The sequence below is a fragment of the Rhinoraja longicauda genome, chromosome 29 (assembly GCF_053455715.1).
Source record: "Rhinoraja longicauda isolate Sanriku21f chromosome 29, sRhiLon1.1, whole genome shotgun sequence".
Classification (NCBI taxonomy): domain Eukaryota; kingdom Metazoa; phylum Chordata; class Chondrichthyes; order Rajiformes; family Arhynchobatidae; genus Rhinoraja; species Rhinoraja longicauda.
The window spans coordinates 30,519,252-30,545,596 of NC_135981.1; the positions used below are offsets into that span (position 1 = coordinate 30,519,252).

The following is a 26,345-nucleotide window of genomic DNA, read 5'->3' on the forward strand; positions in this document are numbered from 1 at the left end:
AGATGGCGGGTGGGGGATGGGGAGATGGTGGGGGGGTGGGATTGGGGAGATGGTGGGGATGTGGGTGTGGGATTGGGGTGATGGCGGGTGGGGGATGGGGAGATGGTGGGGGTGGGGGATGGGAAGATGGTGGGGGTGTGGGATTGGGGAGATGGTAGGGGTGGGGGATGGGAAGATGGTGGGGGTGTGGGATTGGGGAGATGGTGGGGTGGGGGATGGGGAGATGGTGGGGTGGGGGATGGGGAGATGGTGGGGGTGGGGGGAGATGGTGGGGGTGTGCGATTGGGGAGATGGTTGGGGTGGGGGGTGCGGAGATGGTGGGGGTGGGGGATGGGGAGTTGGTGGGGGTGGGGGATTGCGGATATGGTGGGGGTGGTGGATGGGGAGATGGTGGGGGTGGAGGATTGGGGAGATGGTGGGAACGTGGGGAGATGGTAGGGGTGTGGGATGGTGGGGGTGGGGGATGGGGAGATGGTGGTGGTGGGGGATGGGGAGATAGTGGGGGATTGGGGAGATGGTAGGGTGAGGGGAAATGGTGGGGATTGGGGAGATGGTGGGGGTGTGGGATTGGGGAGATGGTGGGGGTAGGGAATGGGGATGGGGAGATGGTGGTGGTGGGGGATTGGGGAAATGGTATGGGATTGGGGAGATGGTGGGGGATTGGGGAGATGGTGGGGGTGGGGGATTGGGGAAATGGTGGGGGTGTGGGTGTGGGATTGGGGAGGTGGTGCAGTGGATGATGGGGAGATGGTGGGGGTGGGGGGTGATGGTGGGGGTGTGCGATTGCGGAGATGGTGGGGGACGGGGAGATGGTTTGGGGTGGGGGAGATGGTGGGGGTGGGGGATGGGGAGATGGTGGGGTGTGGGATTGGGGAGATGGTGGGGGTGGGGGATGGGGAGATGGTGGGGGTGGAGGATGGGGAGATGGTGGGGGTGGGGGGTGATGGGGCGTGTGTGCGATTGGGGAGATGCTGGGATGGGGGATGGGGAGATGGTGGGGGTTGGGACAATGGTAGGGTATGCGGAGATTGTGGGGGGGTGGGATTGGGGAGATGGTGGGGGTGGGGGATCGGGGAAATGATGGGAGTGTGGGATTAGGGAGAAGGTGGGTGATTGAGGAGATGGTGGGGGTCGGGGGAGATGGTAGGGTATGCGGAGATGGTAGGGGTGTGGGATTGGGGAGATGGTGGGGTGGGGGATGGGGAGATGGTGGGGTTGGGGGATGGGGAGATGGTGGGGGTGGGGGGAGATGGTGGGGGGGTGCGATTGGGGAGATGGTTGGGGTGGGGGTGCGGAGATGGTGGGGTGTGGGATTGGGGAGATGGTGGGGTGGGGGATGGGGAGATGGTGGGGGTGTGGGATTGGGGAGATGGTGGGGTGGGGGGTGGGGAGATGGTGGGGGTGTGGGATGGGGAGATGGTTAGTGTGGGGGATTGGGGAGATGGTAGGGGTGGGGGATGGGAAGATGGTGGGGGTGTGGGATTGGGGAGATTGTGGGGTGGGGGATGGGGAGATGGTGGGGGTGGGGGATTGCGGATATGGTGGGGGTGGTGGATGGGGAGATGGTGGGGGTGGGGGATTGGGGAGATGGTGGGTGGGGGATGGGGAGATGGTGGGGTGGGGGATGGGGAGATGGTGGGGTGGGGGATTGGGGAGATGGTGTGGGATTGTGTAGATGGTGGGGGATTGGGGAGATGGTGGGGATGTGGGTGTGGGATTGGGGAGATGGCAGGTGGGGGATGGGGAGATGGTGGGGGGGGTGGGATTGGGGAGATGGTGGGGATGTGGGTGTGGGATTGGGGAGATGGCGGGTGGGGGATTGGGAGATGGTGGGGGTGGGGGATGGGAAGATGGTGGGGGTGTGGGATTGGGGAGATGGTGGGGGTGTGGGATTGGGGAGATGGTGGGGGTGTTGGATGGGGAGATGGTTAGTGTGGGGGGTTTGGGGAGATGGTAGGGGTGGGGGATGGGAAGATGGTGGGGGTGGGGGATGGGGAGATGGTGGGGTGTGGGATTGGGGAGATGGTGGGTTGGGGGATGGGGAGATGGTGGGGGTGTGGGATTGGGGAGATGGTGGGGTGGGGGATGGGGAGATGGTGGGGGTGTGGGATGGGGAGATGGTTAGTGTGGGGGATTGGGGAGATGGTAGGGGTGGGGGATGGGAAGATGGTGGGGGTGTGGGATTGGGGTGATGGTGGGTGGGGGATGGGGAGATGGTGGGGTGGGGGATGGGGAGATGGTGGGGGTGTGGGATTGGGGAGATGGTGGGTGGGGGATGGGGAGATGGTGGGGTGGGGGATTGGGGAGATGGTGGGGATGTGGGTGTGGGATTGGGGAGATGGTGGGGTGGGGGATTGGGGAGATGGTGTGGGATTGTGTAGATGGTGGGGGATTGGGGAGATGGTGGGGATGTGGGTGTGGGATTGGGGAGATGGTGGGGTGGGGGATTGGGGAGATGGTGTGGGATTGTGTAGATGGTGGGGGATTGGGGAGATGGTGGGGATGTGGGTGTGGGATTGGGGAGATGGCGGGTGGGGGATGGGGAGATGGTGGGGGGGGTGGGATTGGGGAGATGGTGGGGATGTGGGTGTGGGATTGGGGAGATGGCGGGTGGGGGATGGGGAGATGGTGGGGGTGGGGGATGGGAAGATGGTGGGGGTGTGGGATTGGGGAGATGGTGGGTGTGTGGGATTGGGGAGATGGTGGGGGTGTTGGATGGGGAGATGGTTAGTGTGGGGGTTTGGGGAGATGGTAGGGGTGGGGGATGGGAAGATGGTGGGGGTGGGGGATGGGGAGATGGTGGGGTGTGGGATTGGGGAGATGGTGGGGTGGGGGATGGGGAGATGGTGGGGGTGTGGGATTGGGGAGATGGTGGGGTGGGGGGTGGGGAGATGGTGGGGGTGTGGGATGGGGAGATGGTTAGTGTGGGGGATTGGGGAGATGGTAGGGGTGGGGGATGGGAAGATGGTGGGGGTGTGGGATTGGGGAGATGGTGGGGTGGGGGATGGGGAGATGGTGGGGGTGGGGGATTGCGGATATGGTGGGGGTGGTGGATGGGGAGATGGTGGGGGTGGGGGATTGGGGAGATGGTGTGGGATTGGGGAATGGTATGGGATTGGGGAGATGGTGGGGGATTGGGGAGATGGTGGGGGTGTGGGTTTGGGGAGATGGTGGGGGATTGGGGAGATGGTGGGGGATTGGGGAGATGGTGGGGGATTGGGGAAATGGTGGGGTTGTGGGTTTGGGGAGATGGTGGGGAATTGGGGAGATGGTGGGGGATTGGGGAGATGGTGGGGGATTTGGAAAAGGGTGGGGGATTGGGGAATGGTGGGTGTGTGGGATTGGGGAGAAGGTAGGGGTGGGAGATGGGGAGATGGTGGGGGATTGGGGAGATGGTAGGGTGTGGGGAGATGGTGGGGGTGGGGGATTGGTGAGATGGTGGGGGTGTGGGATTGGGGAGATGGTGGGGGTGGGGGATTGGGGAGATGGTGGGGGATTGGGGAGATGGTGGCGGATTGGGGAGATGGTGGGGTTGTGGGTTTGGGGAGATGGTGGGGGATTGGGGAGATGGTGGGGGATTGGGGAGATGGTGGGGGATTTGGAAAAGGGTGGGGGATTGGGGAAATGGTGGGTGTGTGGGATTGGGGAGAAGGTAGGGGTGGGAGATGGGGAGATGGTGGGGGATTGGGGAGATGGTAGGGTGTGGGGAGATGGTGGGGGATCGGGGAGATGATGGGAGTGTGGGATTGGAGAGATGGTGGGGGTGTGGGATTAGGGAGATGGTGGGGGATTGAGGAGATGGTGGGGGTCGGGGGAGTTGGTAGGGTATGCGGAGATGGTAGGGGTGTGGGATTGGGGAGATGGTAGGGGTGGGGGATTGGGGAGATTGTGGGGTGGGGGATTGGGGAGATGGTGGGGTGGGGGATTGGGGAGATGGTGTGGGATTGTGTAGATGGTGGGGGATTGGGGAGATGGTGGGGATGTGGGTGTGGGATTGGGGAGATGGCGGGTGGGGGTTGGGGAGATGGTGGGGGGGTGGGATTGGGGAGATGGTGGGGATGTGGGTGTGGGATTGGGGTGATGGCGGGTGGGGGATGGGGAGATGGTGGGGGTGGGGGATGGGAAGATGGTGGTGGTGGGGGATGGGGAGATAGTGGGGGATTGGGGAGATGGTAGGGTGTGGGGAATGGTGGGGATTGGGGAGATGGTGGGGGTGTGGGATTGGGGAGATGGTGGGGGTAGGGAATGGGGATGGGGAGATGGTGGTGGTGGGGGATTGGGGAAATGGTATGGGATTGGGGAGATGGTGGGGGATTGGGGAGATGGTGGGGGTGGGGGATTGGGGAAATGGTGGGGGTGTGGGTGTGGGATTGGGGAGGTGGTGCAGTGGATGATGGGGAGATGGTGGGGGTGGGGGGTGATGGTGGGGGTGTGCGATTGGGGAGATGGTGGGGGACGGGGAGATGGTTTGGGGTGGGGGAGATGGTGGGGGTGGGGGGTGGGGAGATGGTGGGGTGTGGGATTGGGGAGATGGTGGGGGTGGGGGATGGGGAGATGGTGGGGGTGGAGGATGGGGAGATGGTGGGGGTGGGGGGTGATGGGGCGGGTGTGCGATTGGGGAGATGCTGGGATGGGGGGTGGGGAGATGGTGGGGGTCGGGACAATGGTAGGGTATGCGGAGATTGTGGGGGGGTGGGATTGGGGAGATGGTGGGGGTGGGGGATCGGGGAAATGATGGGAGTGTGGGATTGGAGAGATGGTGGGAGCGTGGGATTAGGGAGAAGGTGGGGGATTGAGGATATGATGGGGGTCGGGGGAGATGGTAGGGTATGCGGAGATGGTAGGGGTGTGGGATTGGGGAGATGGTGGGGTGGGGGATTGGGGAGATGGTGTGGGATTGGTTAGATGGTGGGGGATTGGGGAGATGGTGGGGATGTGGGTGTGGGATTGGGGAGATGGCGGGTGGGGGATGGGGAGATGGTGGGGGTGGGGGATGGGAAGATGGTGGGGGTTGTGGGATTGGGGAGATGGTAGGGGTGGGGGATGGGAAGATGGTGGGGGTGTGGGATTGGGGAGATGGTGGGGTGGGGGATGGGGAGATGGTGGGGGTGGGGGATGGGGAGATGGTGGGGGTGGGGGGAGATGGTGGGGGTGTGCGATTGGGGAGATGGTTGGGGTGGGGGGTGCGGAGATGGTGGGGGTGGGGGATGGGGAGTTGGTGGGGGTGGGGGATTGCGGATATGGTGGGGGTGGTGGATGGGGAGATGGTGGGGGTGGAGGATTGGGGAGATGGTGGGAACGTGGGGAGATGGTAGGGGTGTGGGATGGTGGGGGTGGGGGATGGGGAGATGGTGGTGGTGGGGGATGGGGAGATAGTGGGGGATTGGGGAGATGGTAGGGTGTGGGGAAATGGTGGGGATTGGGGAGATGGTGGGGGTGTGGGATTGGGGAGATGGTGGGGGTAGGGAATGGGGATGGGGAGATGGTGGTGGTGGGGGATTGGGGAAATGGTGTGGGATTGGGGAGATGGTGGGGGATTGGGGAGATGGTGGGGGTGTGCGATTGGGGAGATGGTGGGGGACGGGGAGATGGTTTGGGGTGGGGGAGATGGTGGGGGTGGGGGATGGGGAGATGGTGGGGTGTGGGATTGGGGAGATGGTGGGGGTGGGAGATGGGGAGATGGTGGGGGTGGAGGATGGGGAGATGGTGGGTGTGGGGGGTGATAGGGCGGGTGTGCGATTGGGGAGATGCTGGGATGGGGGATGGGGAGATGGTGGGGGTCGGGACAATGGTAGGGTATGCGGAGATTGTGGGGGGTAGGATTGGGGAGATGGTGGGGGTGGGGGATCGGGGAAATGATGGGAGTGTGGGATTGGAGAGATGGTGGGAGCGTGGGATTAGGGAGAAGGTGGGGGATTGAGGAGATGGTGGGGGTCGGGGGAGATGGTAGGGTATGCGGAGATGGTAGGGGTGTGGGATTGGGGAGATGGTGGGTGGGGGATGGGGAGATGGTGGGGTGGGGGATGGGGAGATGGTGGGGTGGGGGATTGGGGAGATGGTGTGGGATTGGTTAGATGGTGGGGGATTGGGGAGATGGTGGGGATGTGGGTGTGGGATTGGGGAGATGGCGGGTGGGGGATGGGGAGATGGTGGGGGTGTGGGATTGGGGAGATGGTGGGGTGGGGGATGGGGAGATGGTGGGGGTGTGGGATGCGGAGATGGTTAGTGTGGGGGATTGGGGAGATGGTAGGGGTGGGGGATGGGAAGATGGTGGGGGTGTGGGATTGGGGAGATGGTGGGGTGGGGGATGGGGAGATGGTGGGGTTGGGGGATGGGGAGATGGTGGGGGGAGATGGTGGGGGGGTGCGATTGGGGAGATGGTTGGGGTGGGGGATTGCGGATATAGTGGGGGTGGTGGATGGGGAGATGGTGGGGGTGGGGGATTGGGGAGATGGTGGGAACGTGGGGAGATGGTAGGGGTGTGGGATGGTGGTGGATGGGGAGATGGTGGGGGATTGGGGAGATGGTGGGGGTGGGGGATTGGGGAAATGGTGTGGGATTGGGGAGATGGTGGGGGATTGGGGAGATGGTGGGGGTGGGGGATTGGGGAAATGGTGTGGGATTGGGGAGATGGTGGGTGATTGGGGAGATGGTGGGGGATTGGGGAGATGGTGGGGGTGTGGGTGTGGGATTGGGGAGATGGTGCGGTGGATGATTGGGAGATGGTGGGGGTGGGGGATGGGGAGATGGTGGGGTGTGGGATTGGGGAGATGGTGGGGGTGGGGGATGGGGAGATGATGGGGGATTGGGGAGATGGTGGGGGATTGGGAGATGGTGGGGGTGGTGGGTGGGGTAGGGGATGGGAAGATGGTGGGGGTGGAGGATTGGGGAGATGGTGGGGGATTGGGGAGATGATGGGGGTGTGGGATGGTGGGGGTGAGGGATGGGGATATACTGAGGGTGGGGGAGAAGTTGGGGGTGTGGGATTGGGGAGATGGTATTGGATTGGGGAGATGGTGGGTGTGGGGGATTGGGGAGATGGTGGAAATGGGTGGGAGGGAGACAGAAATATAGGCAGAATTGGAGAAGTGCCAGGGGCGTAGGAGAAGGAGGTTGGCAGAGGTTTGAGGAAGTGTGGGAAGAATAGTTTTTAACTGAACCTCAGTACACGTGACAATAAACAAAACTGAATATGAATGAAAGAAGGAGATGTGGGAGCTTATCAAGAGACTGGTTAGAGATCGCCTGGAGACAAACGTACATGGAAAGGATGGTAGTCAGGGAGGTTGACGAGGGGTTTGGAGTGCTGTCTACAGACACAAGGATTGCCTCGGCTTCCTCAGGAGGAAGGAGGAAGGACAGGCAGTAACTGTGGATGATCAGCCATGATCACAATGAATGGCGGTGCTGGCTCGAAGGGCCAAATGGCCTCCTCCTGCACCTATTTTCTGTGTTTCTATGATGTCAGTGAGAAGTAATGAAGGATAAACTGGAGAGGGAGCAGGAGTTGGGAAAAGCATGTTCCGCAGGAGGACTGAGAATTGAGACCCGGAGGTGGGGCAGGAGGTGGCGCGATGTGTCGAGACCAGGAGCATTAGTAATCTCCTCTCTCTGTCACTGTAATGGAGCCATAATGGAGGAATAAAACCACACCTAGGCATTCTGTGCATGCGTGTTATGCTATATGTCACAATGAGCCTAACTCTCAACATTACCCTTCCACACAGAATTTCCAAGGTGTTTCCTGCAGTCTCCTTATGGATACACTTGCCACAGCCGAGGCCTTACCTCCAGGATTTTCTTCAGTTGCACCGATGACTTGATGGACATGGATGCGGCAATGATTGCGTTAAGTTGCTGCGGGAACGATGATGAAAGCAGTTGTTAGTGCACTCAGCAAGTCTAGGTGATCCCGCCAAGAAATCATGTTTAAACAGTCGACTCGGAAAATAACACTGGCTAACGAGCTTCTAATATTTGCATTTTATTATTCAGTATATTGCTAATGCAAAACTGTTTTAAGATGTTTCAAAAGAATGATTTTCTTTTGTAAAATCAGAACTAAAACGTATCTTAAGTATCCCAAAAAAGCATTGATTTTGGTTATTTTCTTGACGGGTTTTCCTAAGTTACTTCCCTGAAAGAGGATCATTGATTAAAACTTGCTTATCACTGATTATTAATTAATTTATAACTCAAGAATATCATTGGTGTACTGTTAAACATTTAGGTTAACCTTTATTATTGTCAGATGTACCGAAGTATAGTAAAAAGTTTTGTGTTGCATGCTATCCAAATGGATCAGATAATATTTTTTGTCAAGTTTTCTGTGAAGGTCGGAGAGAAACAGCAGCCAGAAGCAGCGTGAGCAAGTATTGGCTGGAGGTAGGCCAGCCACAGGGAAAGAAGATTTAAAAACAGCGCCAAAGGCCCGGTTGAAGTGTTTTCCGTGAAGTTCAAAGAGAAGCAACAGCCAGAAGCAGCGAGAGCGAGTATTGACTGGAAGTAGGTGAGTCACAGGGAAAGATTTAAGACATACCTTCAAGGTCGGCAGAGGAGCGGCAGGTGAAGGAGTGAGTGCGGGGATTGGCTGAGCAACTAAATTAGCAAATTGGTAAGTTAGCTAATTAGTAAATTTAACAACTAATATAAGCAAGGCTTGCTCGAAGGGAGCAGCCTGTCGGGCAGCGGCCTTGTCGAGGGAAATGCCATGTGAGAAAAGTGCGAGTCTTTGGCGAGGAGGCTGAGGGAGGAGATTATGCCAAAAGTTGGAGAGGGTGAGACGCTTTAAGGAAATGACAGGTAAACTGAGTCAGTGTGATGTTTGCAGGATGTGGGAGGTCAGGGACACGGCTGGTGCCTCTGGCTGCTACAACTGTGGAAAGTGTGTCCAGGTTCAGCTCCTGAAGGACCGTGTTGGGGCACTGGTGAGGCAATTGGATGACCTCAGGATCATCCGAGAAAACGAGACATTCCTGGACAAGGCCTTCAGTGAGATTGTTACACCAAAGGTACTGGAAGAGAGAAGGTGGGTGATGGTGAGGAAGGGAAGGAAGCTTTGAGTGCAGGAGACCCCGGGGGTTGTACCTCTTGAAAACAGGTTCACCCTCTTGGAATCTGTTGGGACAGAAGACACTGCCAGTCTGAGCGGCGGACAGGACTGCGAGGCAAAACGTGGCGCTGAGGCAAAGCCGAAGAGACCGACGTCAGGCAGAGCCGTGGTAGTAGGGGACTCCATCGTGAGAGGTACAGACAGGGGTTTCTGCGGCAACAAGCGGGATTCAAGGATGGTGTGTTGCCTTCCTGGAGCCAGGATCCAGGATGTCACGGACCGATTACAAACATCCTCAAGGGTGAAGGGGAGGAGCGGGAAGTGGTAGTGCATGTCGGCACAAACGATGTTGGGAAGAAGAGGAAAGAGATTCTGCAGCATGACTTTAGAGAGCTCAGAAGAAGACTGAAAAGCACGACCTCCAGGGTGGTTATCTCTGGTCTGCTTCCAGCTCCTCGTGCTGGTGAGGGCAGGAACAGGGAGATATGGGACCTGAATGTGTGGCTGAGGAGCTGGTGCAGGGGGCAGGGATTTAGATTCTTAGACCACTGGGATCTGTTTTGGGGTAAGGGTGAAATGTACAAAAGGGACGGGTTGCACCTCAACAGGCGGGGGACCAGCATTCTGGCAGGCAGGTTTGCCACTGCTACACGGGTGGGTTTAAATTAAATAGTGGGAGGGGGGGGGGGGCAGGTGTCAAATGGGATAGACAAGGATGGAGTTAAAAGGAAAGAGAGTATAGGAAAGACCCCAGAATTAACAGGACAGAAAGCTACAAAGGATAGGAGAGTATGGCCAAGTGTAATAGGAATCATGCTTGACTAATCTTTTGGAATTTTTTGAGCACGTGACAAGTAAAATGGATGAAGGGGAGCCAGTGGATGTAGTGTATCTAGACTTTTAGAAAGTCTTTGATAAGGTCCCACACGGGAGATTGGTGAGCAAAATTAGAGCACATGGTATTGTGGGTAGGGTGTTGACATGGATAGAGAATTGGTTGGCAGACAGGAAGCAAAGAGTAGGAGTAAACAGGTCCTTTTCAGAATGGCAGACAGTGGCGAGTGGAGTACCGCAATGCTCGGTGTTGGGGCCGCAACTATTTACCATATATATTAATGATTTGGATGAAGGAATTAGAAGTACTACTAGCAGGTTTGCAGATGACACAAAGCTGGGTGGCAGTGTGAACTGCGAAGAGGATGTTTGGAGGTTGCAGGGTGACCTGGACAGTTTAAGTGAGTGGGCAGATGCGTGGCAGATGCAGTATAATGTAGATAAATGTGAGGTTATCCACTTTGGCGGTGAAAACAAGGAGGCAGATTATTATCTCAATGGTGTCAGGTTAGGTAAGGGGGAAGTGCAGCGAGATCTGGGTGTCCTTGTACACCAGTCACTGAAAATTGGCGTGCAGGTACAGCAGGCAGTGAAGAAAGCTAATGGCAGGTTAGCCTTCATAACGAGTGGATTTCAGTATAGGAGTAAAGAGGTTTTTCTGCAGTTATATAGGGCCCTGGTAAGACCACATCTGGAGTATTGTGTACAGTTTTGGTCTCCTAATTTGAGGAAGGAAATCCTTGTAATTGAGGCTGTGCGGCGTAGGTTCACGAGATTGATCCCTGGGATGGCGGGACTGTCATATTAGGAAAGATTGAAAAGACTAGGCTTGTATTCACTGGGGTTTAGAAGGATGAGAGGGGATCTTATAGAGACATATAAAATTATAAAAGGACTGGACAAGCTAAATGCAGGAAAAATATTCCCAATGTTGGGGGAGTCTGGAACCAGGGGCCACAATCTTAGAATAAATGGAAGGCCATGAAAAACTGAGGTGAGAAGGAACCTTTTCACTCACAGTGTTGTGAATTGTGCAATTCTCTGCCACAGAGGGCAGTGGAGGCCAAATCACTGGATGGATTTAAGAGAGAGTTAGATAGAGCTCTGGGGCCTAGTGGAATCAACGGATATGGGGAGAGGTTGGGCACAGGTTACTGATTGTGGACGATCAACCATGATCACAATGAATGGCGGTGCTGGCTCGAAGGGCCGAATGGCCTCCTCCTGCACCTATTTTATATGTTTCTTTGTTTCTATGAATCGATGAGAAAGGTGAGATGAGTAATGGATTAAAAGTAGGGGTGACATAGGGACTGACGATGTAGAGTCACTGTGGATAGAGTTGAGGAATTGTAAAGATAAGAAGACACTAATGGGAGTTATCTACAGGCCCCCAAACAGTAGCCCGGATATCGGGTGTAAGTAGCAGCAGGAGTTAAAATTGGCATGTAACAAAGGTAATAAATACCACTGTGGTTATGGGGGTTTCAATATGCAGGTAGACTAGGAAAATCAGTTTGGTTCTGGACCCCAAGAAAGGGAGTTTGGAGAGTGCCTCCGAGAGCAGCTCGTACTGGAGCCTACCAGAGAGAAGGCAATTCTGGATTTGGTGTTGTCCAATGAACCAGATTTAATAAGATATCATCTCCAACTGCCGTCGTGACATTAACTGCCTCAAATTCTCCACTCCCCTGACTAACCCTAACCGCTCCCCTCCTGAACGTGCAGCCCTCCACTCCACTTTGTCGGGTACATCGAACAATCCCTGTTCCGGGCGTACACCGGCCCCATCCCCGAACTCTACCTCCGCTACATCGACGACTGCATTGGTGCTACCTCTTGTACCCATGCAGAACTCACTGACTTCATACACTTCACTTCCAATTTCCATCCTGCCCTTAAATATACCTGGACTATCTCTGACATCTCCCTCCCGTTTCTGGACCTCACCATCTCCATCACAGGAGACAGACTAGTGACGGACATTTACTATAAACCCATAGTCTCGCACAGCTATCTGGACTACACTTCTTCCCACCCGGTCCCCTGCAAAAAGTCTATCCCCTACTCCCAATTCCTCCGTCTACGCCGCATCTGTGCCCAGGATGAGGTGTTTCACACTCGGGCATCAGAAATGTCCTCATTCTTCAGGAAACGGGACTTCCCCTCTTCCATTATAGATGAGGATCTCACTAGGGTCTCTTCTACATCCCGCAGCTCTGCTCTTGCTCCCCCTCCCCCCACTCGCAACAAGGACAGAATCCCCCCTCGTTCTCACCTTCCACCCCACCAGCCAACGGATCCAACAAATCATCCGCCATCATTTCCGTCACCTATAACGGGACCCCACCACTGGCCATATCTTCCCATCCCCTCCCCTCTCTGCGTTCCGCAGAGACCGTTCCCTCCATAACTCCCTGGTCCACTCGTCCCTTCCTACCCAAACCACCCCATCCCCGGGCATTTTCCCCTGCAACCGCACGAGATGCAACACCTGTCCCTTTACCTCCCCCCTCAACTCCATCCAAGGACCCAGTCTTTCCAGGTGAGACAAAGGTTCAACTGCACCTCCTCCAACCTCATCTATTGCATCCGCTGCTCTAGATGTCAACTTATTTACATCGGCGAAACCAAGCGCAGGCTCGGCGATCGCTTCACTCAACACCTGCGCTCGGTCTGCGTTGGCGAAACTGATCTCCCGGTGGCCGAGCACCTCAACTCCCCCTCCCATTCCCAGTCTGACCTTTCTGTCATGGGCCTCCTCCAGTGCCATAGTGAGGCCCACCGGAAATTGGAGGAACAGCATCTCATATTTCGCCTTCTCCAACTGTAGATAGTTCCTCTGTCCCTCTCTTCCCCTCCTCCTTCACAGATCTCCCTCTATCTTCCTGTCTCCACCTATATCCTTCCTTTGTCCCACCCCCTGACATCAGTCTGAAGAAGAGTCTCGACCCAAAACGTCACCCATTCCTTCTCTCCTGAGATGCTGCCTGACCTGCTGAGTTACTCCAGCATTTTGTGAATAAATACCTCAGATTTAATAAGGGAACTCAAGGTAAAGGAACCACTTGGATGTGGTGACCATAATATCATTAGTTTTAATCTGCAATTTGAGAGGGAGAAGGTTTAATCAGAAGTGTCAGTGTTACAGTTGAACAAAGGGGACTATGAAGGCATGAGTGAGGAGCTGGCCAAGGTCGACTGGAAAAGGATCCCAGCAGGAATGACGGTGGAACAGCAATGGCAGGAATATCAAAAGATAATCCAGAAGATGCAGGATCTTCTCATTCCAACGAGGAAGAAAGATTCTAAGGGGAGTAAGAGGCAACCGTGGCTGACAAAGGATGTTAGGGATGGATTAAACTAAAAGAAAAGATGTATAACATAGCAAAGAGTAGCGGGAAGCCAGAGGATCGGGCAACTTTCAAAGGACAACAGAAGGTAATAAAACGGGCAATACGGGCTGAAAAGATGTACGAGAGGAATTCTGGGAAGAATATAAAGGACAGTAAAAGCTTCTTTAGGTATGTAAAGAGAAAAAGATTAGTAAAGATAAATGTGGGTCCGTTGAAGGCAGAAATGATTATGGGTAACAAGGAAATGGGTTGAACAGGTACTTTGGATCTGTCTTCACTAAGGAAGACACAAACAATCTCCCAGATGTACTGGAGGACAGAGGATCTAGGGAGACAGAGGAACTGAAAGAAATTTGCATTAGGCGAGAAGTAATATTGGGTAGACTGATGGGATGGAAGGCTGATAAATCCCCAGGGCCTGAAGGTCTAAATCCCAGGATACTCAAGGAGGTGGCTCAAGAAATCGTGGATGCATTGGTGATCATTTTCCAATGTTCAATAGATCCACGCAGTTCCTGTGGATTGTTGAGTAACTAATGTTATCCCACTTTTCAAGAAAGGAGCGAGAGAGAAAAGGGGGAATTATAGTCCAGTAAGCCTGACATCTGAAGATGCTGGAGTCAATTATTAGAGGTAATAATGGCGCATTTGGATAGCAGTAAAAGGATTGATCCAAGTCAGCATGGATTTATGAAGGGGAAATCCTGCTTGATTAATCTTCTGGAGTTTTTTGAGGATGTGACAAGTAAAATGGATGAAGGAGAGACAGTGGATGGGGGTAGGGTATTGACATGGATAGAGAATTGGTTGGCAGACAGGAAACAAAGAGTAGGATTAATCGGATCCTTTTCAGAATGTCAGGCAGTGGAGAGTGGAGTGCCGCAAGGCTCGGTGCTGGGGGCGCAACTATTTACAATATATATTAAATATATATGATGGAAATAGAAGTAACACTGGCAAGTTTGCAGATGGCACAAAGCTGGGTGGCAGAGTGAACTACGAAGATGATGTTAGGAGGTTGCAGGGTAACCTGGACAGGTTGGTTGAGTGAGTGGGCAGATGCATGACAGATGCAGTATAATGTAGATAATTGTGAGGTTATCCACATTGGCGGCAAAAACAAAGAGCAAATTATTATCTCAATGGTGTCAGATTAAGTAAAGGGGAAGTGCAACATGACCTGGGTGTCCTTGTACACTAGTCACTGAAAAAAAGCGTGCAGGTACAGCAGGCAGTGAAGAAAACTAATGGCATGTTGGCCTTCTTAACGAGAGGATTTGAGTATAGGAGCAAAGAGGTCCTTTTGCAGTTGTATAGTGCCCTGGAGAGTCCACATCTGGAGTATTGTGTGCAGTTTGGTTTCTTAATTTGAACAAGGACATCCTTGCCATTGAGGCAGTGCAGCGGAGGTTCCCGAGATTGATCCCTGGGATGGCGGGACTGTCATATGAGGAAAGATTAGAAAGACTGGGCTTGTATTCACTGGAGTTTAGAAGGATGAGAGGGGATCTTATAGAGACGTATAAAATTATAAAAGGACTGGGCAAGCTAGATGCAGGAAAAATGTTCCCAATGTTGGGGGAGTCCAGAACCAGGGGACACAGTCTAAGAATAAAGGGGAGGCCATTTAAAACTGAGGTGAGAAGAAACTTCTTTACTTCTTCATCAGTTGTGAATTTGTGGAATTCTCTGCCACAGAAGGCAGTGGAGGCCAATTCACTGGATGGATTTAAAAGAGAGTTAGATAGAGCTCTAGGGACTAGTGGAATCAAGGGATATGGGGAGAAGGCAGGCACACTTCCTGTCTCCACCTATATCCTTCCTTTGTCCCGCCCCCCTGACATCAGTCTGAAGAAGGGTCTCGACCCGAAACGTCACCCATTCCTTCTCTCCTGAGATGCTGCCTGACCTGCTGAGTTACTCCAGCATTTTGTGAAATAAATACCACAGGTTACTGATTGTGGATGATCCGCCATGATCACAATGAATGGTGGTGCTGACTTGAAGTGCCTAATGGCCTCCTCCTACAACTATTTTCTATGTTTTCTATGTAATATTAGATGTTAATACAACCAGTTCAAACTCAAGTACGATAGACAGAGTAAAGGGGAAGATACCGAGTGCAGACTTAGATTCCGGAGGTAGGGCATGCATCAGAGAACCAAGGGATGAGAGTATGGAGGGGAAGGACAAATTGATGGCCTTATAATTCCCTTGTATTTGGTGGTCATCTCTTGTAAGGTGAGGGAGATATTAAGTGCTCAGAGAGACCTCAACATGATATGTATAGCAAGGAATTGCAGATGATGGTTTGCACCGAAGATACACACAAAATGCTGGAGTAATTCAACAGGTAAGGCAGCATCTCTGGAGAGAAGGAATGGGTGATGTTTCGGGTCCAGACTGAGCTCATTCTGAAGAAGGGTCTCAACCCGAAACATCACCCATTTCTTTTCTTGAGATGCTGCCTGTTCCACTGAGTTACTCCAGCATTTTGTGTTTATCTCTAAAGTGTGATACCTGCACTCTGAGGATTACATTATGGAAGTGAACTCCCTTGACTTTAGAAGGTTGAGAGTGGACAGGATCAAGGAAGTTCAGCCATGACGATACTGAGTAACAGCATACAGTGGAAGGGTTTTTGCTGATTGAGGAGAGTAAGAACAATGAGTGTAAAGGGTAGATTCAGGTTTCAGCATTGCAGTTAGAGAGTTATAGAGACGTACAGCAGAGAGAGAGGCCCTGTGACCCTACTCATTCATGCCGATCAAATGCTTATCTAAACTAGTCTAACTTTGACACACATCCCTATAAATCTATCCTGTCCATGTACCTATTCAAATATTAGAAAACACTACTATTCAGTAAAGGTGGCAGGCTTAATATAGAAACATAGAAAATAGGTGCAGGAGGAGGCCATTCGGCCCTTTGAGCCAGCACCGCTATTCATTGTGATCATGGCTGATCATCCACAATCAGTAACCTGTGCCCAACTTCTCCCCATACCCCTTGATTCCACTAGCCCCCAGAGCTCTATCTAATTCTCTCTTAAATTCATCCAGTGATTTGGCCTCCACTGCCCTCTGTGGCAGAGAATTCCACAAATTCACAACTCTCTGGGTAAAAAGGTTCCTTCTCACCTCAGTTTTAAATGGCCTCCCCTTTATTCTAAGACTGTGGCCCCTGGTTCTGGACTTGCCCAACATTGGGAACATTTTTCCTGCATCTAGCTTGTCCAGTCCTTTTATAATTTTATATGTCTCTATAAGATCCCCTCTCATCCTTCTAAACTCCAGTGAATACAAGTCTAGTCTTTTCAATCTTTCCTCGTATGACAGTCCCGCCATCCCAGGGATCAATCTCGTGAACTCAATTACAAGGATGTCCTTCCTCAAATTAGGGGACCAAAACTGTACACAATATTCCAGATGTGTTCTCACCAGGCCCCTATACAACTGCAGAAGAACCTCTTTACTCCTATACTGAAATCCTCTTGTTATGAAGGCCAACGTGCCATTAGCTTTCTTCACTGTCTGCTGTACCTGCACGCCAACTTTCAGTGACTGGTGCACCAGGACACCCAGGTCTCGCTGCACTTCCCCCTGACCTAACCTGACACCATTGAGATAATAATCTGCATCCTTGTTTTTACCGCCAAAGTGGATAACCTCACATTTATCTACATTATACTGCATCTGCCATGCATCTGCCCACTCACTCAACCTGTCCAGATCACTCTGCAACCTCCTAACATCCTCTTCACAGTTCACACTGCCACCCAGCTTTGTGTCATCCGCACCCTTGCTAGTGTTACTTCTAATTCCTTCATCCAAATCATTAATTCGTATGGTAAATAGTTGCGGCCCCAACACCGAGCCTTGCGGCACTCCTGCCTGCCACTGCCTGCCATTCTGAAAAGGACCCGTTTACTCCTACTCTTTGCTTCCTGTCTGCCAACCAATTCTCTATCCATGTCAACACCCTACCCCCAATACCATGTGCTCTAATTTTGCTCATGATATTCATAATTTTCATAAATAGTAAATAATTCTGAACCTACTCTTCATTCAACCCAGAATTAGGCCGGTTTCAACAAAGCCATGAACTGCATCAGCTCAGGCAGCCTTTGTGATGAAGGGTCTTAGACCTCCAAGAGGCTGCCTGAACCACTGGGTGTTTCCTGCATTTTATGTTTATATTTCAGATTTGCAGCATCTGTGGCGGTGTGATTTTCAGATACTCGTTAAGCCAGGGGTGTGAAGGGCAAAGGTCGCTGCCACACCAGCCACTATTGCAGAAGAGGGGGGTGGGGGTCGGAGGGTGGGGTCAGGCTGCTCACCGGTGTCAGCAGTTGGAGGCTGTCAGTGAAGTTGCCCATGAAGGTAATGATCTTCATCCTCTCGGGCAGGCGCGGAATCTTGCTGAACTTGATCATGAAGCGGTCCTCCTCAGCCAGCTCCTCCAGTGGTTTCCTGTCCTGCTCGTACTGATGCAGCACCTTGCGCTCGTAATCCGATGGAGTAAAGCGGGTCAGCAGCTCCATGAAGTCCAGGTTCAGCTTCTGCAGGTCGAAGCTGGGCGGACAGGGAAGGAGATGGCAGGCTGTTAATCACAGGCTGGATAACTGCGCGATTACAGAGGGGCAGGGGAGCATCAGCCCCCCAGTCTGGACAGAACCCTGGAGTCACAAGAAACAGTTATGGTGATGGGAAGGGGGGCACGGTGGTGCAGCGGTAGAGTTGCTGCCTTACAGTGAATGCAGCGCCGGAGACTCAGGTTCACAGGCGCCGTCTGTACGGAGTTTGTATGTTCTCCCTGTGACCTGCGTGGGTTTTCTCCGAGATCTTAGGTTTCCTCCCACACTCAAGACGTACAGGTATGTAGGTTAATTGGCTGGGCAAATGGAAAAATTGTCCCTACTGGGTGTAGGATAGCGTTAGTGTGCGGGGATCGCTGGGCGGCGCGGACCCGGTGGGCCGAAGGGCCTGTTTCTGCCCTGTAAAAATTAGGGTCAAACAGGTCAAAATGGGTTTTATAACTGAACCAGAATTGTCTGAAGAAGGGTCTCGACCCAAAATATCACCTATTCCTTTTCTCCAGAGATGCTGCCTGACCCACTGAGTTACTCCAACTTTTTGTGTCTATCTGCAGAATTGTAAACGACAAGCCTTGGAGTAAAGACTAATAAACTAAAGCCCCAACAGCACAGAAGGTGGTGGATCAGGTGCTAGCTAGTAAATGGTGCTTGTACACAGCTGCTGTACTGGAGGCTGGCTGCGTGTGAACCCGGACCCAGGGCTGTTCAGCATAAAGCCTGCCCTGCAGATGTCAGGGTGCTGCCAGGAGGTTATTCAAGAGCCGGCTGCCCTGCAGATGTCAGGGTGCTGCCAGGAGGTTATTCAAGAGCCGGCGTGAATCCTGCTCCTAACCTTCACTCCCTTCCTGCTCTTTGTTCAGCAGTTCGACAGTGATGAGGTTCTGGAAGTGTAGGAAGCTAACTGCAGATGCTGGTTTACACTGAAGATTGACACAAAAAGCTGAAGTAACTCAGTGGGTAAGGCAGCATCTCTGGAGAAAAGGAGTTGGTGATGTTTCAGGTCGAGACCCTTCTTCAGACTGAGATTCAGGGGATAGCTCTCAACCTGAAGTCGCCTACTCATTTGCTCCAGAGATGCTGCCTGACCCGCTGCGTTATTCCAGCTTTTTGTGTCTATCAGTGATAAGGTTTATCTGAGAGGACTATCTCAGACTTGGTGGGGAAATCGAGCAAGCCTCCAGTTTCTCTCGCTCACAAACAACCCTCTCGTGAGCACACAGCCAATACCAAGAGTGGCTTTGAATGTCGTGTTGAGCTGTGAGCAGGGGGTTAAATGGGCAGCATCTGATGGGCATGGGCAAGGCATGCCAGCTGCTTCATGAGGGGGCCAAACACCTTGGTCCAACCCAAACAATCATGTGTACAGGCACCATCCCTCACTGAAGTGATGAAATGTGATCTCCAATGCTGAATAAGAGGCATTTTGCAATTAGTTCTGCAATTAGTGTGCAATTAGTTCTGAACATTTCTTTGGGGTGGGGGAGGTATCCAAGTCTCTTCCTTCAGTGGATGCAGACATGGTGGGTTCAAATGCACCTTGTGAAGGTAGCTCCACTCTGGAGAAGCCACTAATATACAAATGACTCCCCTTCCAGCCTCGTCTGCTCTGGCTACTTTCCACCACAACCCCACATTCACGCTAAGCAAGGCAATTGCCATTTCAGGAGGCAGCTGCACATCCCTTTCCTCTCAAAGCTGTGGGAAGACCCTCAAGCATCCATCACCATCCTCCACACTGGTACACTGAACCCCCCCCCACACTGGTACACTGAACCCCCCCCCCCCACACTGGTACACTGAACCCCCCACACTGGTACACTGAACCCCCCTCCACACTGAACCCCCCTCCACACTGAACCCCCCACACTGGTACACTGAACCCTCCCCCCACACTGGTACACTGAACCCCCCACACTGGTACACTGAACCCCCCACACTGGTACACTGAACCCCCCACACTGGTACACTGAACCCCCCTCCACACTGAACCCCCACACTGGTACACTGAACCCCCCACACTGGTACACTGAACCCCCCTCCACACTGAACCCCCCACACTGGTACACTGAACCCCCCACACTGGTACACTGAACCCCCCTCCACACTGAACCCCCCACACTGGTACACTGAACCCCCCACACTGGTACACTGAACCCCCCTCCACACTGAACCCCCCACACTGGTACACTGAACCCCCCACACTGGTACACTGAACCCCCCACACTGGTACACTGAACCCCCCTCCACACTGAACCCTCCCCCCACACTGGTACACTGAACCACCCCCCACACTGGTACACTGAACCCCCCACACTGGTACACTGAACCCCCCACACTGGTACACTGAACCCTCCCCCCACACTGGTACACTGAACCCCCCACACTGGTACACTGAACCCCCCACACTGGTACACTGAACCCTCCCCCCACACTGGTACACTGAACCCCCCACACTGGTACACTGAACCCCCCACACTGGTACACTGAACCCTCCCCCCACACTGGTACACTGAACCCCCCACACTGGTACACTGAACCCCCCACACTGGTACACTGAACCCTCCCCCCACACTGGTACACTGAACCCCCCACACTGGTACACTGAACCCCCCACACTGGTACACTGAACCACCCCCCACACTGGTACACTGAACCCTCCCCCCACACTGGTACACTGAACCCCCCACACTGGTACACTGAACCCCCCACACTGGTACACTGAACCCCCCACACTGGTACACTGAACCACCCCCCACACTGGTACACTGAACCCTCCCCCCACACTGGTACACTGAACCCCCCTCCACACTGAACCCCCCTCCACACTGAACCCTCCCCCCACACTGGTACACTGAACCCCCCACACACTGGTACACTGAACCACCCCCCACACTGGTACACTGAACCCCCCACACTGGTACACTGAACCCCCCCCCCCCACACTGGTACACTGAACCACCCCCCACACTGGTACACTGAACCCCCCCCCCCCACACTGGTACACTGAACCCCCCTCCACACTGAACCCCCCTCCACACTGAACCCCCCTCCACACTGGTACACTGAACCACCCCCCACACTGGTACACTGAACCCTCCCCCCACACTGGTACACTGAACCCTCCCCCCACACTGGTACACTGAACCCCCCTCCACACTGAACCCCCTTCCACACTGGTACACTGAACCCCCCTCCATACTGGTACACTGAACCCCCCTCCATACTGGTACACTGAACCACCCACAATAGACAATAGACAATAGGTGCAGGAGTAGGCCATTCGGCCCTTTGAGCCAGCACCGCCATTCAATGCAATCGCGGCTGATCATTCACAATCAGTATCCCGTGCCTGCCTTCTCCCCATACCCCCTAACTCCACTATCATTAAGAGCTCTATCCTTTACTGCCTTCTGAGGCAGTGAATTCCACAGATTTGTAACTCTCTGACTGAAAAAGTTTTTCCTCATCTCCATTCTAAATGGCCTACCCCTTATTCTTAACCTGTGGCCCCTGGTTCTGGACTCTCCCAACATTGGGAACCTGTTTCCTGCCTCTAGCGTGTCCAATCCCTTAATAATCTAATATGTTTCTATAAGATCCCCTCTCATCCTTCTAAATTCCAGTGTATACAAGCCTAGTTGCTCCAGTCTTTTAACATATGACAGTCTCGCCATTCCGGGAATTAACCTAGTAAACCTACGCTGCATGCCCTCAATAGCAAGAATGCCCTTCCTCAAATTTGGAGACCAAAACTGCACACAATACTCCAGGTGCGGTCTCACCAGGGCCTTGTACAACTGCAGAAGGACCTCTTTGCTCCTATACTCAACTACTCTTGTCATAAAGGCCAACATGCCATTAGCTTTCTTCACTGCCTGCTGTACCTGCATGCTAACTTAAAGTGCCTGATGAACAAGGACACCCAGATCTCTTTATACTTTCTCATTTCCTAACTTGACACCATTCAGATAATAATCTGCCTTCCTGTTCTTACCACCAAAGTGGATAACCTCACATTTATCCACATTAAACTGCATCTGCCATGCATCTGCCCACTCACACAACCAGTTAAGTTATCCTGCATCCTCATAGCATCCTCCTCACAGTTCACACTGCCACCCAGCTTTGTGTCATCTGCAAATTTGCTAATGTTACTTTTAATCCCTTCATCTAAGTCATTAATGTATATTGTAAATAGCTGCGGTCCCAGCACCGAGCCTTGCGGTACCCCACTTGTCACTGCATGTTATTCTGAAAGGGACCCGTTAATCCCTACTCTTTGTTTCCTGTCTGCCAACCAATTTTCTATCCATGTCAAGTACCCTACCCCCAATACCATGTGCTCTAATTTTGCCCACTAATCTCCTATGTGGCACCTTATTGAAGGCTTTCTGAAAGTTTAGGTACTCTTCATCCACTGGCTCTCTCTTGTCCATTTTCCTAGTTACATCCTCAAAAACTCCAGAAGATTAGTCAACCATGATTTCCCCTTCATAAATCCATGCTGACACGGAACAATCCAAATGTTCCCCAATTTCTTCTTTTATAATTGACTCCAGCATCTTCCCCACCACTGATATCAGACTAACTGGGCTATAATTTCCTGTTTTCTCTCTCCCTCCTTTCTTAAAAAGTGGGATAACATTAGCTACCCTCCAATCAACAGGAACTGATCCTGAATCTATAGAACATTGGAAAATGGTCACCAATGCGTCCACAATTTCTAGAGCCACCTCCTTAAGTACCCTGGGATACAGACCATCAGGCCCTGGGGATTTATCAGCCTTCAGTCCCATCAGTCTACCCAATAACATTTCCTGCCTAATGTGAATTTCCTTCAGTTCCTCCGTTACCCTAGGACCTCTGTCCACTAGTACATCTGGGAGATTGTTTTGTGTCTTCCTTAGTGAAGACAGATCCAAAATACCTGTTCAACTCATCTGCCATTTCCTTGTTCCCCATAATAAATTCACCTGCTTCTGCCTTCAAGGGACCCATATTTGGCTTAACTATTTTCTTCCTCTTCACGTACCTAAAGAAGCTTTTACTATTCTCCTTTATATTCTTGGCTAGCTTACCTTCGTACCTCATCTTTTCTCCCCGTATTGCCTTTTTAGTTATCTTCTGTTGCTCTTTAAAAGAGTCCCAATCCTCTGGCTTCCCGCTCATCTTTGCTATGTCATACTTCTTCTCTTTTATTTTGATACTGTCCTTCACTTCCCTTGTCAGCCACGGTCATCTCTTAATCCCCTTAGAATCTTTCTTCCTCTTTGGAATGACTGATAGTGCACCTTATGTATTATTCCCAGAAATACCTGCCATTGTTGTTCCACCGTCATCCCTGTTAGGGTCTCTTTCCAGTCAACTCTGGCCAGCTCCTCCCTCATGCCTCCATAGTCCCCCTTGTTCAACTGCAATACTGACACTTCCGATTTTCCCTTCTCCCTCTCAAATTGTAGATTAAAACTGATCATATTATGATCATTACCTCCTAATGGCTCTTTTACATTGAGTTCCCTTATCAAATCTGGTTCATTACACAACATTAAATCCAGAATTGCCTTCTCCCTGGTAGGCTCCAGTACAAGCTGCTCTAAGAATCCATCTCGGAGGCACTCTACAAACTCCCTTTCCTGGGGTCCATTACCAAGCTGATTTTCCCAGTCTACCTGCATGTTGAAATCTCCCATAACCACCGTAGCATTACCTTTGTGACATGCCAATTTTAGCTCTTGATTCAACATGCACCCTATATCAAGGCTACTGTTTGGGGGCCTGTAGATAACTCCCACTGGTACACTGAACCCCCCCCCCCCCACACTGGTACACTGAACCCCCCCCCCCCCCACACTGGTACACTGAACCCCCCCCCCCCACACTGGTACACTGAACCCCCCCCCCCCCACACACACTGGTACACTGAACCCCCCCCCCCCCACACTGGTACACTGAACCCCCCCCCCACACTGGTACACTAACCCCCCCCCCCCCCCCCCACACTGGTACACTGAACCCCCCCCCCCCACACTGGTACACTGAACCCCCCCCACACTGGTACACTGAACCCCCCCCCCCCACACTGGTACACTGACCCCCCCCCCCCCACACTGGTACACTGAACCCCCCCCACACTGGTACACTGACCCCCCCCCCCCCACACTGGTACACTGAACCCCCCCCCCCACACTGGTACACTGAACCCCCCCCCCCCCACTCTGGTACACTGAACCCCCCCCCCCCCCACACACACTGGTACACTGAACCCCCCCCCCCCCCCACACTGGTACACTGAACCCCCCCCCCCCCCACACTGGTACACTGAACCCCCCCCCCCCACACTGGTATACTGAACCCCCCCCCCCCCCCACACTGGTACACTGAACCCCCCCCCCCCACACTGGTACACTGAACCCCCCCCCCCCCCCACACTGCTACACTGAACCCCCCCCCCCCCCCACACTGGTACACTGAACCCCCCCCCCCCCCCCCACACTGGTACACTGAACCCCCCCCCCCCCCACACTGGTACACTGAACCCCCCCCCCCACACTGGTACACTGAACCCCCCCCCCCCCCCACACTGGTATACTGAACCCCCCCCACACTGGTACACTGAACCCCCCCCCCCCCACACTGGTATACTGAACCCCCCCCCCCCACACACTGGTACACTGAACCCTCCCCCCCACACTGGTACACTGAACCCCCCCCCCCCCACACTGGTACACTGAACCCCCCCCCCCCCCCCCCACACTGGTACACTGAACCCCCCCCCCCCCCACACTGGTACACTGAACCCCCCCTCCCCACACTGGTACACTGAACCCCCCCCACACTGGTACACTGAACCACCCCCCACACTGAACCACCCCCCACACTGGTACACTGAACCCCCCCCCCCCCCTCCAATACAGTGAACAGCACATGGAGAAGCTCACTCCTCAATAGCCTTGCAGATGTCCTCAGACTTCAGGCCTCCTTTGCGCAGAGTGATGGCGAGATTCTTCGCTCGGTTTGCCTCAATCAGGTTGATTTTACTGCTGGCTTTCTGCGAGACCTTTATTTTCAGTGTGCTGATGTTCACGGATGAACCCTGAGCCTTGGTCTTAAACTTCTCCTCAAACTCCGACATGTTCAGCTCCTGTAACAGGCAGACCACATCAACACCAATATCAACCATCCACTGATCCTTTCACATTTCCTTTCCTGCACCTCAATAACATTCAGGATATTATGATTTTGTTTTAAAATATTCACTATTGCGAAATGGTGCAACATAAATAAAAGGATACCAAACAAAAATGTTGGAAATACTCAGCAGGTCAGGCCGCATCTGTGGCAGCTAACATTTCAGGTCAAAAACCTCTCAAGGAACTTCTAATTGTTTTTCTTTCTACCGATGCTGCCTAATTTAGTTTAGTTTAGTTTAGTTTAGAGATTAAAAAGCGCGGAAAAGGGCCCTTCAGCCCACTGAATTCGTGCCGACCAACGATCCCCACACATTAACGCTATCCTACGCACACTCGGGACAATTGACAATTATACCAAGCCAATTAACCTACAAACGTGTATGTCTTTGGAGTGTAATCTGCTGAGTTTTTCCCACATTTTCTATTTTTAGTTCAGATTTCCAGCAACTGCAGTTTTTGAAAATAAATAATTTACAGTTGACTTTATTTAAATTAGTTGAGTACATACATTAATAGGTAGCAGAATCTATTTAATAAAGTAGGTGACCATTATACAGATGAAGGTCTATCTGACAGATGTCTTGGTTCTTTGCACCACCCTGCTCCTTGTCTGTAGGGCACTCGCTCACCATTTCCTCTGTGCATCATTTAATCCTGAAACTGACTCTCAGAATGCTGCCCCCCTACAACCCACTCTCTGAAAGCACACCAGGGGTGTTGTCACAGTGGCACAGCGGTATACTTGCTGCCTTACAGCACCACACACTTGGGTTTGATCCTGACTACAGGTGCTGTTTGGCCAGAATGTGTGTGTTCTCCCCGTGACTACGTGGGTTTTCTCCGGTGCTTCAGTTTCTTCCCACACTCCAAAGATGTGGGGATTTGTAGGTTAATCGGCTCGGTAAAAAGTAAATTGTCCCTAGTGTGTAGGAGGAAGTGCTAGAGCACTAGATTACAGTGTTAGTAATCACTGGTCGGCGTGGACTTGGTGGGCTGAAGGACCTGTATTGTGTTGTATGTCTAAAAGTCTAAAGGTGTTCACACGCTAATTGCACAAAATAGAGACTAAGACTCGCGGTCGTAGTCAGCATTGAGGATGCTCAAACTAGATATTCAAACAGCTCCTCAATTTCCGGGCTGCTGGTTAAGTGGCAGAGCTTCATGACATTCGAGGTCACGGACAGGGTGAAACCATGGAAACAATGGGCAGTCTGTGACCTGGACATTTCATAATTCCCTCACTAACTCTCGAGCTGGATGTGAGGCAACTGATGCTCCCCCTTCCTCCCCTCCACTACTCCTAGCCTTTCTCCCCG

At 52.9% G+C, this 26,345-nt stretch overlaps 1 protein-coding gene across 8 annotated transcripts in view; it reads right to left on the reverse strand.

The window, feature by feature from the left end:
* The window catches only part of LOC144607793 (formin-like protein 1), a 324,601-nt gene that overhangs the window by 43,316 nt on the left and 254,940 nt on the right, over nucleotides 1-26,345 (reverse strand). For all 8 annotated transcript variants that reach the window (XR_013549141.1, XM_078424874.1, XM_078424872.1 and 5 more), the window contains 3 exons: nucleotides 24,778-24,980; nucleotides 17,582-17,816; nucleotides 7,789-7,857 (listed from right to left, as the gene is read on the reverse strand). Coding sequence is in view for 7 of the 8 variants with exons in the window: in XM_078424874.1 (XP_078281000.1) it covers nucleotides 7,789-7,857; nucleotides 17,582-17,816; nucleotides 24,778-24,980 (507 nt within the window). In the remaining variant the exon portion in view is untranslated. The remainder of the gene's footprint in view (nucleotides 1-7,788; nucleotides 7,858-17,581; nucleotides 17,817-24,777; nucleotides 24,981-26,345) is intronic.